At 54.7% G+C, this 16,540-nt stretch overlaps 3 protein-coding genes across 23 annotated transcripts in view; 2 read left to right on the top strand and 1 right to left on the bottom strand.

The window, feature by feature from the left end:
* The window catches only part of SAFB (scaffold attachment factor B), a 60,963-nt gene extending 55,293 nt beyond the window's left edge, over positions 1–5,670 (top strand). For 4 of the 8 annotated variants that reach the window (XR_011257206.1, XM_069591385.1, XM_069591383.1 and 1 more), the window contains 8 exons: positions 82–188; positions 1,174–1,461; positions 2,225–2,362; positions 2,830–2,872; positions 4,266–4,384; positions 4,669–4,775; positions 5,147–5,198; positions 5,379–5,670. Coding sequence is in view for 6 of the 8 variants with exons in the window: in XM_069591385.1 (XP_069447486.1) it covers positions 82–188; positions 1,174–1,461; positions 2,225–2,362; positions 2,830–2,872; positions 4,266–4,384; positions 4,669–4,775; positions 5,147–5,198; positions 5,379–5,481 (957 nt within the window). In the remaining 2 variants the exon portion in view is untranslated. Of the gene's footprint in view, positions 1–81; positions 189–1,173; positions 1,462–2,224; positions 2,363–2,829; positions 2,873–4,265; positions 4,385–4,605; positions 4,776–5,146; positions 5,199–5,378 lie in introns of all 8 variants that reach the window. The other 4 variants (XR_011257207.1, XM_069591384.1, XM_069591387.1 and 1 more) reach the window with 2 other exon arrangements.
* A 2,859-nt stretch (positions 5,671–8,529) lies between these two features.
* Positions 8,530–15,139, bottom strand: MICOS13 (mitochondrial contact site and cristae organizing system subunit 13). 6 transcript variants are annotated; one of them, XM_069591402.1, is made up of 6 exons: positions 14,291–15,139; positions 12,312–12,407; positions 10,082–10,416; positions 9,254–9,431; positions 9,012–9,063; positions 8,530–8,753 (listed from the first exon to the last, which is right to left on the bottom strand). In XM_069591402.1, exons 3-6 carry the CDS (start codon positions 10,108–10,110, stop codon positions 8,656–8,658), a joined length of 357 nt encoding a protein of 118 aa, XP_069447503.1. In that variant the 5' UTR covers positions 10,111–10,416; positions 12,312–12,407; positions 14,291–15,139; the 3' UTR covers positions 8,530–8,655. The 6 variants fall into 6 exon arrangements, with proteins under 6 accessions (XP_069447503.1, XP_069447506.1, XP_069447502.1 ...); XM_069591405.1 differs by having other exon boundaries at positions 14,295–14,417; XM_069591401.1 differs by lacking the exon at positions 14,291–15,139 and adding an exon at positions 13,988–14,104.
* HSD11B1L (hydroxysteroid 11-beta dehydrogenase 1 like) lies at positions 10,602–15,609 on the top strand. Of its 9 annotated transcripts, none has more exons than XM_069591396.1 (8): positions 10,602–10,877; positions 12,521–12,638; positions 12,722–12,852; positions 13,482–13,593; positions 13,974–14,065; positions 14,368–14,461; positions 14,571–14,736; positions 14,965–15,609. In XM_069591396.1, the coding sequence occupies exons 2-8, from the start codon at positions 12,566–12,568 to the stop codon at positions 15,032–15,034; spliced, it is 738 nt and encodes a 245-aa protein (XP_069447497.1). In that variant the 5' UTR covers positions 10,602–10,877; positions 12,521–12,565; the 3' UTR covers positions 15,035–15,609. The 9 variants fall into 9 exon arrangements, with proteins under 9 accessions (XP_069447497.1, XP_069447495.1, XP_069447501.1 ...); XM_069591394.1 differs by having other exon boundaries at positions 10,613–10,877; positions 14,839–15,609; XM_069591395.1 differs by having other exon boundaries at positions 10,623–10,877; positions 12,552–12,638; positions 14,839–15,609.
* The last annotated feature ends 931 nt before the right edge of the window (positions 15,610–16,540 follow it).

Raw genomic sequence — 16,540 nt, 5'->3', positions numbered from 1 at the left:
CATTTCTGATCTTGGATGCTTGAGCCTGGACACAGTTGATTTCTTCCTGCTTTAACTTGTCAATGCTTCTTGGTGAACCAGGTGTCTAAGAGCCAGGATCGCAAATCGGCCAGCAGAGAGAAGCGGTCTGTTGTGTCCTTTGATGAAGTGAAAGAGTCGAGGAAGTCGCGAGACTCGGAGTCTCGCAGGTGAGTTGGGATCCAGGGATGCTGACTGATTTGGGCAACACACATATCAGCCAGAGTACAGTTTTGGTGAAGTAATTGGCAAAGAGATCAGTGAAACCGACCCTCATGCATGTTTACTTTCACATGATAAAAACATTTATTATGACGTTTCCCAGGATTAAGAGAAGGACAGGCTCTCCTCAGCAGCTTCAGGTCACTGGTCTGTGCCTTCGGACCATCTTTTGGGTCTCTGGCTCATATCACTGAAGCCCATGTCAACATAAACTGCTGGCTGCACAGAAATATAAAAGTTAAATTCATCTGTATGGTGCCAAAGTAAATCTATTTGAGTTTGACCTTTTGAAAGGACTAAAAATTTATAAAGGAGTCGTCTAAATTAAAATTTCCCAAAAGACCAAAGATGTGTGGCAGATAGAACTAAAGGTGATTTGAAATAAATATACAAAAATTAGCCTGATAGCAGGGTTGACAGAAGTGGCTCAACAGGGTCATGAAACATCATTGAGTCTTACCAGGGACCACTACCACACAGATGAATGCACTGGGAGAGGTGATCCCGGCCTTTTCCGCTATATGGGCTCCTTCCCAAAAGCCTGGTGTTACTATCTGTTGGATGGGGATGTGCAGGGTCCAAGACATGGTTCCTGAAGCAAGGAAATCACAGAAATGTTTGTCCTTGACACAGAAAACAAGACTAGATAAGGCATTTCTGCTCGTACTATTCCCTGTTGGTAAACAGAGCAGAGAAGGAACAGGAGATTGGAGGGAAGTACATGTTGGGCGGCATCAGTATCTCTGCAAAAGTCGGGCTGTCAGTGCCTCAGCCTAGTGCTGGGAGGATGGGTCCTGCACAACCTGCTGCCTCCACCATCCTCTGGCACTTGCTTGTTACTAAATTTATCTGCAGTTCGAGGCCCCCCCCCATCCTACCTGGGGGCGCTGCTGCAGCTCAGGGGTCCCTGCAGCCTCTACTCCTTGCTTGCAGGTTGCGCGAGCATAGCGAGCGTGAGCAGTCCATGCAGGCAGAGCTGGAGCGGCAGGAACGCAAGAAGCTGCTCATTGCCCGTGAGAGGCTGGCCTTCCACAGACACCGCCTAGAGAGGGAGCGCATGGAGCGGGAGCGGCTGGAGCGGGAGCGCCGGCGGGTGGAGCATGAGCGCCGTCGCGAGCAGGAGCGCATCCACCACGAGCGCGAGGAGCTGCGGCGCCAGCAGGAGCTGCGTTATGAGCAGGAGCGGCGGCCTGCCGTCCGCAGGCCCTATGACTATGGGCGGTAAGCCATGCCATAGCTCACTGCCACCCCTAAGGTGGCCCATGGCATTTAGAACTGTGCCATGTTCCCCAGAACCCTGTTAATGAGTGATTTTTGTTTAAAAAGAAGCAAAGGGGAAAAAAGCATACGAGTATTTGCTACAGCTCAACTTGATATTCTGTGCTTTATATGGAAACCTGAGGTGGTTTAAGATTGTTGGAGAAGCAGTGGGTGAAAGTGGTGCTTATTAGATCATTAGGTTTGAGTACCAGCACAGATAGACACACACACACACAGACTTTCCAGGCTTTGAAATCATTGCAGTGATATAAATGGTTTTGAACAGGTACACTGCAAGTGCTACTAATAGTCCTCTGCACTGGGTGTCTCCTGAGTCAAATCTGCTTGGGGCAGGACAGTTAGTGCACTAACTGTCCCATAGACTTACCAATCCTTGTGACCATGAGCAGTTCCCAGAAGGGATCTGACATCCATTTCATTGATCCCCTCCTGTAAGGAGACCTGAGCTTTCTCTTTGGGGGACTCAGGTATATTGGATAAGAGAATGGAGCTTTTCAGTCACATTCCACATCATCCCTCCAGGCACTCTCACCTCTAGTAGCAGAGAATGGACTCTATGGATAAAGTTAGTTCTCATTCTTTGAAGTGATGGGGCAGTTGGACTGTTGAGGGTTTAGTTTACCAGCCTCCACAGAGGTCATCCATTAAGGAGGGGGAATGTATGCCCTCCTTTCTTGCTTCCCGCCCCCACCCCCCACCCCAGGCGAGATGATGTTTACTGGCCGGAAGCTAAGCGGGCAGCCCTGGATGAGCGCTACCACTCTGACTTCAACCGTCAGGACCGCTTCCACGACTTTGACCACAGGGACCGGGGCCGCTACCCTGACCACTCCGTTGACAGGTCAGACACTCACCCTGCCCAGTTAATTCATGGGGTTTTTGTGGGGGTTTTTTTTTTGCCCTGGTTCATTCTGTTCTCTGTGTGTGTGTGTGGACCATTTTTAAAGTCTTGAATTTGTTATAATGGTGTATCATCTGTTTTATGTTTTGGTTTTATTGCTCCATGGCATGTGGGATCTTAGCTCCTCAACCAGAGATGGAACCCCCATCCTCTTCATTGAAAGGCTAAGTTTTAACCACTGGACCACAGGGACATTCCCTGTCCTGTTTTTGTTGGGGTTTTTTTTTTTTTTTTGTCATTGTTCATTCATAATGAAGATCTCAAGTGGCGCTTTTAGGTGTCCAGACCAGTTGAACCAGTCAGTGTGTGTGTGAATTACCTGAGTTCAGTTCGGGAAATGTTTTCCATTTAGGGATCTGTCCAACCTGTGTTCCTCCTCGTGATTTCATTTGAATTGTCTTTTTCAGGAGAGAAGGTTCAAGGTCAATCATGGGAGAAAGAGAAGGACAGGTAAGTCAGAAGCTGTGATTTTAGCCAGTTTCCCCTGTACAGTTGATTCTCTTTTTGTGACATGCCTGCTTCCTCCTCCACCCAAGTTCGAGTGATAAGGAGTAAGGGAGTGTGGCACCTGCAGCCTGTGTGGAACAACAGTGTGAATGAATAGCTTGTACTTTGTGCTGGCCCAGAATTCAAGCAGGTATTCTGAAGCCTCGTATAGCCTTGACCTTGAGGTTCTATACGTCTTTGTGACTGGATGGGTACTAATGTGCTGGAGAGCTTTGCGTGAGCCTGGCAGGGTCTGTTGGAACGTTCCGTGAGACCCGTGGTACTGGCCAGATGTGACGCCTCGTGTGGGCTCCAGGTGCACCTGGAGTGTCAGTGGTTGCCCATACATTTTTTCTTTAGCAGCTTTAACACATTAGAAAACAAGTGCAGTTTTTCCTCTTTTTTTCCTCTCTCTTAACATTTAGCTAGAGAAACTTTCTCCAGAGAGCCTTGACTTTTAGTGGGTTCCTTGGAGAATGGAAAAGATGAGGGAAGATGTGGTCAAGGTGTTACTCAGCAGACAGAGTCGCCACCCTGGGGGTTGGTGGTGTCTATGACCACAGGATTTTGATATACTGTCCACCTCCCTCCGAGCCTGAGAACGTGGCTGAGAGTGGCCAAACTCCTGAGGCCTTTCCTGCTGCCTCAGGAGCAGTTCATGACCCTCTCCCGATTGCTGTTTCTCTCCTCCCAGAGGTGCATCTCACACAGCTAAATGTGCCCCTGGTGTCCTGGGTTTTCTGTGGTGGACACGTTGAGCAGCATCGTGGTGGTTACATGTCCCACTCTGGGATCCAGAGCAGGGTCCCATCCTGGTGCTCCCACTCCTCCTGAGCCTGTTTCTCCAGCTGTGTAAGGGAGCAGGGGGTGTTAAATAAGATAACTTGCGTGTGTCTGTCCAGTCCTGCCATGCTGCTCTTGAACATGGATGGCTTCTGTCATCTGATTAGACAGTGCCCTCCTGAAATCAAAAGGCTGTTGATCCCTGGTAACTCCATGATTGTATTCTGCATGCAGGCACCTGGCACATCGTGATCATTTCCTGCTGTGGGTCAGCCACTTGACCCCTCCACCCTTTGGTCCATGGGTGCCTGAACCTCTGCCTTCTGGTTAGGGAGCACCTAATTCAGTCTTGGGCTCCATGAGCACTTCTGCCCAGGATGTAAGCAGATTTCCAGGGTGCGGCTGTGGTGTGCCTCTAGACCCCATACAGTGTGTACAGTGCCTATTGGCACTGTCTCAGACCTACAGGGGCTTCTGTCCGAGTCATCATCCTTGTTATTATTAACTTGTTGCCCAGAGGCCGTGGAATCCAGAGTTGTACTAAAATCTTTCATTTTGGCCCTTTCACATGCAGCATTACCCTGAACGCCACGGAGGACCAGAGCGCCATGGCCGCGACTCCCGTGATGGCTGGGGCGGCTATGGCTCCGACAAGAGGATGAGCGAGGGACGGGGGCTCCCTCCTCCACCCAGGTTTGTGACCCATGTCCCATGATGCCCACCAGGGCCTCACATTGATGTATCCAGCTGAGGACTGCTGGTCTTGGGGATAAGCTGAGTGCAGGCTCTGCAGCCCAGGCTGTTTCCAGTCTCTCTGGACAGCCTTGGACCAAGTGCCAGTTCCATTCCCTGCAGCCCTCCATTGCTCAGAGGGCTGGGATCACAAAATGCCAAACCCACCTTCCCAAACCCAGTGTCGTTGCTGTCCTGGAAGGCCAAGATGGGGGCAATCCAAATCAGAGGTGTCTTTCTCCAAGGGGCAGACGAGAGTGGGGGGACCACGGCCGCAGGATAGAGGAGGACCGTGCGTGGCAGGGCGCTGCTGACGGAGGCCTGATGGACAGGGACCACAGGAGGTGGCAAGGTGAGGGCCGGTTCTCAGCAGTTGCAGCGTCTGTGCAGAAGCACCAGGCAGCTAGAGGCGCCCCTGCTCCTGAGGGTGGGAGAGGCACTCTGTTTTTCCCACCACTCGGCCTTGCTCTTTGTGCACTGGGTGGGTGGGTGGGTGGGTCTGGGGGCTCCTGAGTGGGTGGGAGGGGTGCTGTGGGTGCCATAGCGCCTCTCTCTCTGCGTCAACTTAGTGAGGCCCATGGGTGTGTGTGACCCATGTGCTCACATATCCACCAGAGGGACTGGGTCCTAAGACAGACTGGAGCCCTGAGCCTGAGCCCTGTGTGCTCAGCTCCGTGTCCGGTGCTCCAGGGCACTGTGTGAGGAGGGTTTCTTATTTTGCAGGTGGTGAGAGGAGTATGTCTGGTCACATGATGAACCGGGGAGGCATGTCCGGGTAAGGACTGTCATCATTGGTCTCGTTTTTGCCTGTAGGCTCTGGCGGGTGTCACTGGTGCTCACAGGGTGTACCTCTGACCCTTGGTGGTGCCACCCCAGAGGGAAGAAAGCCCCAAAGAGACTGGGCACAGGGCAGAGCCCACTGAGGGAAAACAAACACAATCTGCCTTTGTTCCAGGCGCGGCAGCTTTGCCCCTGGGGGGGCCTCTCGGGGCCACGTGATCCCGCGAGGTGGCTTTGGGAGCAGACCCACCGATGCCCACTTCACTCGCCGCTATTAAGTGCTTGGGCTCCTGTGTTACGCGTCACGTGGCAACAAGAATATGTTCTGTTAAGAGTTCCCTTAAACTGTGTACAATAATTTTTTTTTAATCTCCTGCCATATTGTAGCTCAATACAATGTGAAATTGTTTTTGTTTTTGTTTTTTTGGTTTTTTGTAATAAATGTGTTTCTGTTCCAGTATCCTTTATTTAAAGTATTGTGTCTCTTTTTTACCTAAAATGAAATTACACTCATTGATGTTAAGCCACGGCTCTTCCTTCAGGGAAGGAGGATGGAAGGGGGCAGCTTTCAGGGACTGTTGGATTATCCAGAAGCACTTGACCAGCAGCACGCCCAACATGAGCCCAGGCCCAGAGTTCAGAGGACTGTCTGGGTTGTGCATCTCAGCCATCCATCTCTCTAATGTTTGTTCCCATTGCCCACATTCTGCCTCCATATATGAGATGCTTGCCTCAGGGTTTTGTGTGGTAAAAATACACATGAAATTTATTATTTTAACTATTTAAGGGTATAATTTAGTGGCATTGTGTATATTTTCTGTGTCATACATCTGTTCCCACTGTCCATTCTAGAACTTCCTCTTGCCAAACTACAACTCTGTCCCCATCAAGCACTTACTCCCTAGCACCTTGGCTCCCACCACCTACATTTTGTCTCTGAAATCTGACTCCTCTAGTGAGGTTGTGTCCTACTGTGAACGACAGACGACCACGTGTTCTGTGACAGGACACAAGAGCTCTTGGACACCAGGTGATAAAGTAGGCCTGGGCAGGTGGGCAGGGCCCAAGTGGAAGCGGAGTTGTCAGGATGGAGGAGTGGGAGGGGTCTCACTCCACACAAGGTACACGTGTGTTCAGGGATCAAAGGTTGCCTGGACTCCAGGGGTGGCCAGCTTTACTACAGAAGGCCGTGTGTAATGGGGCAGTGCCACCTCCCTAGGTTAACTATGTGCCTTGTCTCCAGGGGCCCTGGGTCTGTGGATGGGGCTGGGGCCACCCGACTCCACTTGCCTAGGGGAATAGTGGTCAGAAGCCACTGCTTCTTTGCTCCATCTCTCACACTCACAGGGTCTGGCCTGGCCCTCTCTGGAGGTTAAGATGTACCAACAACCGAGGCTGACTAGGCCCGTGCCCCCAGGCCCACAGTCAAGGGAAGACAGACACGGGACAGGCCTTTTCACCTGTTGGCTGAATACACTCCACCAGGCCAGGCACATCCCTGTCATAATTCTCCATATTGACTAGGCACGAGGGACCTGGCAGACAAGACTCAGTTAAGAAGCTTCACACAAGAGAGCACCTGCAGTCATCCAGGCAGGTCCTGTTACTGCAAGTGTCCTTACAAGGGAAACGGAGGCAGAGGGGCAAGATGGGGACATGACAGAGGAAGACAACCCTGCTGGCTGTGAGGGTGGGGTAAGGGGCAGCAGCCTCTAGCAGTTGGAAAAGAGAAAACAGATCCCAGGCCCCACAGTGTGCCGAAGGAAGCGTTATATACCTTCCACGCTGGCCTTCCAGCCACATAGGGCAGTTGTGTCCCCTGAAGACAGCTGGCAACATCAGAAGACATCGGTGGGTAAGGCACCACTGGTATTTTGGGGGTTGGAGGCAGGGACACTGCTAGACACCATGCCTGGGGTGACCCCAACAAAGATTCATCCCTCCTGGATGTCAGTGATGCCGAGCTGAGGAAACGTGCCCCGAGGTGGTGGGCCCTGTGACAGGACACTGAGGAGCACTGGAGGAAGAGGGCAGGGGAGGCTTCCTGGAGAAGGCGTCTAAGCCAGGGGCAGATGAACAGGAGTCAGCCAGGAGAAAAGACAGCTCAGTGAGGGGCCACACAACAGAGGAAAGGCAGCTGTGTTCTGGGAACTGAGGGCTTCCAGTGTGTCCTGGGACAGAGGGGAGGTGGGGCCCCTCTGAGGAGTCTTACAGGGGTTGGGGAGCCACAGTTGTGTAAGCAAGGTCCATAATGTCATCAGACATGATCTATGGGGAGCAGATGGAGGGGGTGAGGCCAGCAGGGAGCTGGTCACTGGCAACAAATACAAGTCAAAGGAGAGGAATCTCGGTCTGACGACGAGGGCACAGAGGTCAAGAGCAGCGCCAGTCTCCAGGCTGTCAGATCATGACCAGGGTGGCACAGGTCATGTAGGGCTCCCTTTCCCAAGCGCACAGCCCTCCCCACCCATTCCTGGCTGAATGCATGGACAGACGTGCAGGTGCAGTTTCCTATGTTCAGGTAAGCCTAGGAGACACCCTGGCCTCTCATCTCTGCCTCCCTCATCTGTAACCCTGCTCTCCCCTCCTGGCTCACAGTCATGAGTGAGCTCCATCCCCTAGAGTGACATGAACCCAAGAACTCCTGGGGACAGACAATCCTGCACCAGCTCAGGGCGCCAGTTGTTACCCAGGCCTGCTCCCTGCTCCCAGGGTGGCTTCGCAGGCCGGTGGCTGGCTCCCACCCACACCCACCTCCTACCTTGTCAGGGGCAGAGCTCTTCTCTTGCTGCCACCGTGGTGGGATGACTTCTGTGGCTGGGTGCTGGGGACCTCACAGGGAGCATCTCAAGGGAGCATCCCCAGAGCTCCAGCTGGGTCGAAAGACATGTGGGTCACCAGGCAGCTGACCCAGAGTAGGCATGGGGTGTCAGAGAAGGCTTCCCAGGGGAGCAGCAACCCTCAGGTCGTGGGGAGAGGGGGGAATGAGAGTGGGCACGGGGTGAGGGCAAGGACTTGACTAGACATGGATCAGGGAGCTGAGCAGGGAGGAGAAACAGCAGCTGTGGGCACTGCCAGCCGTGTGGATCAGCCCTTGCCCCCAGACTGCCCCACCCTGTGCTCAGCCCTCCAAAACCCAAGGAGACCCCAGACTCAGATGGGCCCTCAGCATGTTCTGAACCCTGAGCCCAAGGGCTATGGTCTGCTCCCACTCCCCATACCAGGTCGAGGGCCCACTGGTGGGCAGGGTCCAGGTACCTTGGCCTTCGATCAAGGTCAGGCCCCCAGGAGCCAAAAGCCCATTTCCCGGGGCTCCAGCACATGGATTGAGAAACACTTCCAAGTCCTTTATTGGGCCAGCAAGGCCAGGAGCTGCCCAGTTGGGTCCCAGTCTGGTGTTTGTGGCGCCCCTGCCCCTGTTCCCGCCTGGGGCAGACAGCTTCTCTAACAGGCTACTTGGTTCGCTCCTTCAGGTATTCCCAGCCATCCTTGGAGTACTCCCAGGCCTTGGAGGGGGCCACGGACAGGGCTGACATCATGGTGATGATGCCTGTGGGGAGGAAGAGCCAGGCACTTTGAGCAGACTTTTAGAGGTACCTCTACCAGCTGTTAGTTCCACACAGGGAAACAGATGGAGGTCACAAATTGCTCCCCACTCCCCGGAATCTCCACCCCCTTGTCTCTTTTAGCTCTTGGAGAGGGGGTTTGTACAACGAGCAGGAAAGCTAGTGATGAAAAGGAATGGCCAGGAAGGGATATGGGAGGTATCTGGGGCCCCTCCCCTGCCTGCAGATGGACCAGCGCCTACCTGAATTCCAAGAGTCGCGGATGTGAAAGTTAAACTTTGGAGGGGCTGGGAGCTGGGGAGAGAAGGGGAGAAGGGTCTGGTGAAAGGAAGACCTGGCCGGCCCAGCCTCCCTCACAGGCCAGGAGAGCAGCATCCGGTGCCGAGGATGCCAAGCAGGGCTGAAGGACCCAGGATTAAAGGCCATCACAAAGCTGTCACCCCTGCTCCCTCCCAGGCACAGCCTCAATACCAGCTCAGGGTACCTGCGGTAACTTCAGGCCTGTCTGCTCACACACGTACTGGCTGAACTGGTACACGGCATTGGGGACCACCTCCTCGGCTTTCTGAAGGACCGCCTGACTCTTGTCACTGGACCCCAGCAGCTCCTGGTCGTACACCAGGTAGACAGCACCCCCAGCCACACTGCCCTTGATGAGGAACCTGCAGGCAGAGAAAGGAACAGACACTGCTCAACAGACACTGCTGGCCACCTCCCAGGTCTAGGCCTGCAAGGGTGGGGGTGGGGTTAGACTCCTAGGGGAAGGGTGCCCACAGTCCAAAGAGGGACACACCTGAAGCCAGGCAGCTAATGGGGGAAGCGCGGGGCATCTTGGGAGCCCAGAGGCGGGCCTGACACACAGCACTTAATTTAGAGCGTGCAGGAATATTCAGCGCCATTTAACCGGTACACTGAAGCATGGAGAGGGACGGTGTCACTCGAGATCCTGCAGAGGCCAGGGAAGTTAAGGCTTAAGACGTCTGACCATCTTCTACCTTCCAGTTCCCGTGGAATGCTCCGAGAGGAACTCGCGGGTGGTTTCTAAGTGTCCATTTAACCTCGCAACAAATGCGTGCGGCACTCCCATATTACAGAGCCGGCAACTGAGACTCCGAGGGCTCTAGTATACCGAGTGCGAAGGCAAGGACTCTCTAGGAAGCAGGAAGTGGAGAAGCTCCACCCTGTCTGAATAGACACGGGAGACCTGACACTACGGGCAGCAAAGAGGCGATCGGGGAGCAAACCAGATGTCGGGTGCCCGCAGAAGGGAACATCTTCGGGGGCTTGAGGCCCGCCCGGTGACCCCACGAACCTCATCAGCGACCAAACTCGGGGTACCATGATCGCTCGGCTCCGCGCGCAAGGACACTCGGTTCGCCCGCAGCTTCCGGTTGCGGCGCCGCAGGGGCCTCTGGGACGCGTAGTCTCTTGTCAGCCGCAAAGGCTTCCGGGAGTCGGAGTCTCGGCTCCGAGAAACCAAAGATGGGCTGCGGTCCGACTGCGAAAAACGTCTCCGCGAAGATTAGTCCTCAAGGGCCGGCCACCGCAAGGCTGTCTGGGAAAAGTAGTCGGCACTTCCCGTGAGGCGCCGGACGGTTCTTCTAGCTGCCAAGCCTCCTGGGAAATGCAGTCGGGCGAGGCACGGCCCTGGTGACATGAGGGAAATAGAAATCAGGTGTCTTAAGTGAGGCCTGAAGGAGAGCCACACCCAGGAGATCCACCCGCCGCGAGGGACTAAGGGCTCAGGCCTAGGAAGAATGTTTGCCTGCCGGTTGTCACGGCAACACGAGGGTGGAATTGTCTGATAGGCGGGGGATTTGGTCACGTGATCCGGTCGGGTTGGGGCTTCCCTAGGGGGTGGGGCCAGGGAAAGAGCTAGGCGGGAGACTGTTGCCTGGCAACGCCTGGAGCTGAATTCCCCCCCAACACACACACACACTCTAGCCCCTCCCCCAAGGGGGGGTTCGGAGTCATGTGACTCAGACCCTACGCGGCGGGGCGCTGTCTGAGCCCCGGGGACACGGCTGTGAAGTGAGGGTGGAGGGGCGCGCGCGTGGCTCCTAAGCCCGTTCCCCGGCCCCTCTGAACGTTGGGAGAAACAAACCTGAGTGAGTGAATGCGCGGTTGGGAACGTGCAAATGGGTCGCACGCCCCCTTTGTCTAGAGGAGAAACTGAGGCCCAGCGATGTCAGGAGGCCAGTGGGTTCTGCGAGGATCTGGGTTCTCCCTTTTTCTTCCCCATCACAACCTAGCTATTTCATCCACCCATTCATCCATTCACCCCGCCCCCCGCCCTCCCACCCAGCTTGCCAGGTAACCCCTGCGGGGCTGTTGTGATCAGGGCCTGGTTGAGGAGAGGGTTGAGCTGAGGGGCTTCAAGGCTTTCCCTGGAAGTGGGGAGAGGTGGGAGAGCGTTCTTTGCTGAGGGGATGCTGGCATAATTGGGTTAAGGCGAGGAGTTCACTTCTCTGAGGATTGATAGATTTATGGATGGGAAGTGGAGGAGTTGAGGATGGACAAGGAGGCAGGGGCCAGACCTGCTGGGTCTCCATTCGGGGAAGTGGTGAACCCTGGAAGAGTTTGAAGCAGCAAGACACATGCCACATTTTTTGGACACAGATCCCTATGCTCTGTAATCTTTGCCCCATGCAGTTCAGAGGATAGAAACCCCAAGATGGAACAGGCCTGGGCCCTTTTCAGGGGAAACCCATGACCACCTGAAATTTAACTAGCTGGCTTTTCTCTCTTATGCCTCCTACTGAGATACAAGTAAATCGACTCCCACTGCTGAAGTCACATCTTAACCCTGATGACATGGACACCTCCGTATCCAAGCCAGTCCTGAGTGTCCACTTCCTTCTGGGTGTCTCCAGATAGAGTTGTCTTTCTGGGCTCCCCCACTTCTCATCTCCCACATTTCTCATATCACTCTGGATCAGCCTATCTATTGAGCACCTGCTACAAGTCTGGCGGTTTGGGGCACTGAAGATCCAAAAGTGAGCAAAACAGGGACTTCCCTAGTAGTCTAGGGTTTAAGACTCTGCACTTCCACTGCAGGGGGGCTTGGATTCTATCCCTGGTCGGGGAGCTAAGATCCCACGTGCGGCATGACACGTGGCCAAAACATTAAAAAAAAAAAAAAAAACAGAAGCAGGTTTCCTTTTCCATTCTGCCCTCATGGAAGTGAGTCTAAGGGAAGAGAGGGAGCCTGAACAGGTAATAAATCATCAAGATCATTTCAGGGGATGACAAGTGCTGAGAAGGAGATGAATGTTCTAGAGGTAAGGAACAGAGGAGGAACAGGAAGAGAGGTGCTGTAGAGAAGGAGGCCAGGCAAGCGCCCTCTGAGGAGGTGGTGGTTGCCGCGAGACTTGAAAGAGAGAGCCACTGAGTTGTACTTGGGAAGAGCATCCTTGCAGAGGGAACAGCCGGTGCCCAGGCCCTGAGGCCGGTGACTGGCTGGTTCCTGTGATCAGTGCTAGTGTGGCCAAGCAGAGTGAATGAGAGGGGCTGATCCAAGCAGGGTCTTTTTGGTCACCCACCTTTTGTCCTAAGTGAAACAGGCAGGGTTTTCAGCAGGTAAGAAGATTGCTGCAGTGGCTCAGGTGAGCTGGATGGTGACCTGGACCAGGTTGTGGCTATGGGGACAGAAAAAAGGGGCCAGGGCCAGGGCTGGGGGCGTCATCACTTGCTATTCGAACAAAGACACCATTGGGGAAATGGGTGTGACTGGGGTTTAACTCTGGGCCAGGCCTGTGTGGCCACCCTCTCTCTCACTGCAGACCCAGGGAGGGCCATGAAGGTGCTGCTCCTTACAGGGCTGGGAGCCCTGTTCTTTGCCTATTACTGGGATGACAACTTTGACCCAGGTAAGTGCCTGGGTGTGGGGGAGGGAGGGGTGGTCTGGCTATCCTGTCCATGCCCCAAGCTGACCACCCCTGCTCACCGCCAGCCAGCCTCCACGGAGCCCGTGTACTACTGACCGGAGTCAGTGCCGGCATAGGGGAAGAGCTGGCGTATCACTACGCGCGCCTGGGCTCCCACCTAGTGCTCACTGCCCACACCGAAGCTCTGCTGCAGCAGGTGAGACACTCCATCTCAAGTAGGGGTGGGGAGTGGGGAACGGATTGAGTTTGAACCCCTGCAAGCATCCGGGCTTCCTGTGTGACCTTGGGCAAGTCACCTAATCTCTCTGAGCCTTAGTTTCCTTATTTGCAAGTCAGAGACGAGAAAAGTACCTTCTCCTGGGTTCTGGTGTGGGACTGAAGCAGTAAGATAGTTGTAAAGCGAGGAGTTTTCTTCACTGAAGGAGAGTAATGATAATGAACGAAGGCTGTGCTGATAGCTTGGGTTCTCAAGGACAAAAGAAAGGTGGGTAGACATTTCTTAGCAACAGCCCAGTATTGCTTCAAGGAAATATACATCTCCTGGGGACAAACCTTCCAAAATTTCAAGAGGCCAGCAACCTCAAGATTTATTTGAAATCTCCTGAGTTTTAAATTTTGATGGTTGAACAAGCAAAAATGTCCCCCATTCTGGCCCTTGAGCTGCCAGATTGCCATCCCAGTGTTAAAGCTTTGGGGATGATGTTAAATGGAACCGAGGCTCACTGAAGGGGAGGGGAGGCTTCAGGCTGGGGCCCTCATGGAGCCGACAGGTGGAGGGGGACCCGCTGGGGTGGAGGGGCCCACGGGCAGCTCTGGCCCCCCCAGGTGGTAGGGAACTGCCGGAAGCTGGGCGCTCCCAAGGTCTTCTACATCGCTGCGGACATGGCCTCCCCTGAGGTGCCCGAGCGCGTGGTGCAGTTTGCGCTGGACAAGCTGGGTGAGGGGCGGGGCCTGGAGTCGGACTTTGTTCTAGGCTTTAGGGGCAAGACCCAAATTGGGGCGGGGGTGTGGTAGTAACATCCGTCTGAGGGTGGAGATTTATGGCTCCGGGGGCGTGACTAGGGGTGGAGCCTCATGGCATCCAGTGGGTGGAGGTCTGGTCCCGGCCCATTGAATGAGGGTTGAAGCCCGGTTAGGGAGTAGAACGGGTTCTCTTTGGTCTTAGTTGTGGCACTACCTGGGTCAGAACTCACTGACTCCAAGCTCTGGCCGGAGCTTCGCTAGTTCAGGGGTCAGGGCTCGGGGCGGTGTCTCATAGGGCCGGGGGTTACGGAGCCTCAAGGACTAGCTCCAGGCTGACGGGCCTCTCCGGGCCAGGAGGTCTGGACTACCTGGTGCTGAACCACCTCGGCGCCGCCCCAGCAGGCACGCGGGTCCGCAGCTCCCAGTCGACACGTTGGCTCATGCAGGTACTCCGCCCCCCCGCGGTCCCTGCTCCGCCCCCTCCTGGCCCTGGCCCCGCCCTCCCACCAGACTCCGCCGTCTCCCTGTTCCCATCAGGCCCTGCCCCTCGGGGCTCCAGACCCCGCCTTTCCTGGGTCTAGGCTCCGCCCTCTTGGCCTTGGCTCAGTTGCCCGGCCAATGCTCCCACACTCTCGTTGGAACGCAGTCCCAGTCCTCAAGCCCATACCTACCTACCGAGGCCTTCACCCCTTCCTCGTCTGGGCTTGGATTCCTCCTCCGCCCGGTGACTCGCAGTCGCCACCTCTAGGTGAACTTCCTAAGTTACGTGCAATTGACTTCTTCGGCGCTGCCAAGCCTGACTGACAGCAAGGGCTCCCTGGTGGTGGTGTCCTCATTGCTCGGTGCGTGTACGTGGGGCGGGGCGTGGGGAAGCAACAGGGCTGATGCAGGCGAGCCTGGAGCGGGCAGGAAGGCTTCAGCCGCTCAGCCACTGCCCTCCTGCACCCCCAGGCCGGGTGCCCACTTCCTTCTCCAGCCCCTACTCGGCAGCCAAGTTCGCACTGGACAGCTTTTTCAGTTCTCTCCGGCGGGAGCTGGACGTGCAGGAAGTGAACGTGGCCATTACCATGTGCGTTCTGGGTCTCCGAGACCATGCCTCAGCCGCTGAAGGAGTCAGGTGAGGCCCAGGACGCGAGGCGGGGCCAGGCTACCCTGGGAAGGGCTGTGGCCGGGCTGCTCAGCCCCAGCTGCAGTCCCCATCACACCCTCCCTTCCCCAGGGGCATCACGAGGGTCAGGGCGGCCCCAGGGCCCAAGGCAGCCCTGGCCGTAATCCGCGGGGGCGCCACGCGTGCCTCTGGGGTCTTCTACCCGTGGGGCTCCCGCCTGCTCTGCCTGCTCCGCAGTTGGATGCCGCACTCGAGGGCCTGGTTCGTCCGCCAGGAGCTCAACATAACGACGCCCGCTGCTGCCTGAGCCTCTGAGCTTGAGGCCCCTTAATCTTCCCAGAAGACTCTCCAGCCATCCGTCCTGGAGCTGGGACATACACTGAAGACACTTCTGAGCAGGTGGTCAAGGGCCAAGAGAAAGTCATCAAGACACAAAAAAGTAAACCCGAGAAAACTACCAGCACTTGAAAACAAGCAGAACTCGGAGTGTACCAGGCATCTTGTCACGAAGTCGGAAGTCAATTACCTCAGTCTTCTTAGCTGTTACTGATGATATGAGAGCTGCTTCCATTTTGCGGATGGACAAACTGAGGCTCAAAGAGGTGATGTGACTTGCCCCAGAGCCCTGGCCCCATCAAACAGGTCATACCACCACTGAGCCACCTTTGGAGCCCGCTCTATCTGTGACCTGAATCCACTGCCTCCCAGTTTCTTCTTTCCACTCAGTCAGCCTCAGAGCATCCTCCAATCCTTTCCCCAAGCAAGGGAGCCATCGAAGCTCTCGAGTTGCTCTTGGGGTCTGAGGAGAGGGAGGAGTAAAGGAACATGTTCTAGGCTACGTCCAGCCTCCCATTTGAGAATAAAAATCCTTCTTCCCTTGCACATCCACTGTCAGGTTCCTTCCAGTTTGTTTGTGGCAGGAGGTGAAGAGGGATGTCTATGATATATTTATGTCAGAATGCTCAACTTCATTTCACAGGAGGAGAAGTGGAGGCTTCAAGATAGGTGGACCTCATCCAGGAAGTCAGGGATGGAAGGGAAGGGAACTGCTTGTGGGCCAAAGGCGTTATTTGCAGCACTAAGCCTGTGATTTATGTCCCAATAATGATAACCTGCATCAAGCGCTGTGCACTTGGCATTCATGACCTCGTGGCATTTTCGTAACCAGAGGTCAGTGCTATCATTATTGTCATTTTATGGATGAGGAAACAGAGAGGGGAAGTTGGTGGCAGAAGCTGAGATTCCTACAACAGACTACCCCTCTTTAAGGCAATGTGTGCATCTGCACACCACTGACATTTACATTAATAAATTTAAAATGGAGACTTTCCTTAGAGTGGTAAACCAGCACTGCTTGCATAAAGAAAAAGTAACTGTAAAGATTAAAACTGTAGCATGAAAACTGTTATAAAATGCAAGCTACTGTTGGTTCTCCAAGGCGCCAAGATCAGCAGGTGTTCAAAGGGGTAACCCCTGAACAGATCAGCCCCAAACTGATACTGACTCTCGGAGATAAACAGGATTGAAAGATAAAAACGAGGCAGGGGAAAGGTTTTGTTCCCACCATGCCTCCTATCTCTGCCCCTAAAATTACACCAGGTGGCGCTAGTGGCAAAGAACCCACCTGCCAATGGAGGAGACATGGGACGCGGGTTCGATCCCTGGGAAGATCCCCTGGAAGAGGAAATGGCAACCCACTCCAGTATTCTTGCCTAGAGAATTCCATGGGCAGAGGAGCCTGGCAGGCTACAGTCCTTAGGGTCCCACAGAATCGAACCCGACTGAAGCGACCTATCACACATGCACATATCAA

The sequence above is a fragment of the Ovis canadensis genome, chromosome 5, assembly GCF_042477335.2.
Source record: "Ovis canadensis isolate MfBH-ARS-UI-01 breed Bighorn chromosome 5, ARS-UI_OviCan_v2, whole genome shotgun sequence".
Lineage (NCBI taxonomy): Eukaryota > Metazoa > Chordata > Mammalia > Artiodactyla > Bovidae > Ovis > Ovis canadensis.
The sequence above is the reverse complement of the archived record's forward strand: the minus strand, read 5'-3'. Positions and strand labels throughout refer to the sequence as shown.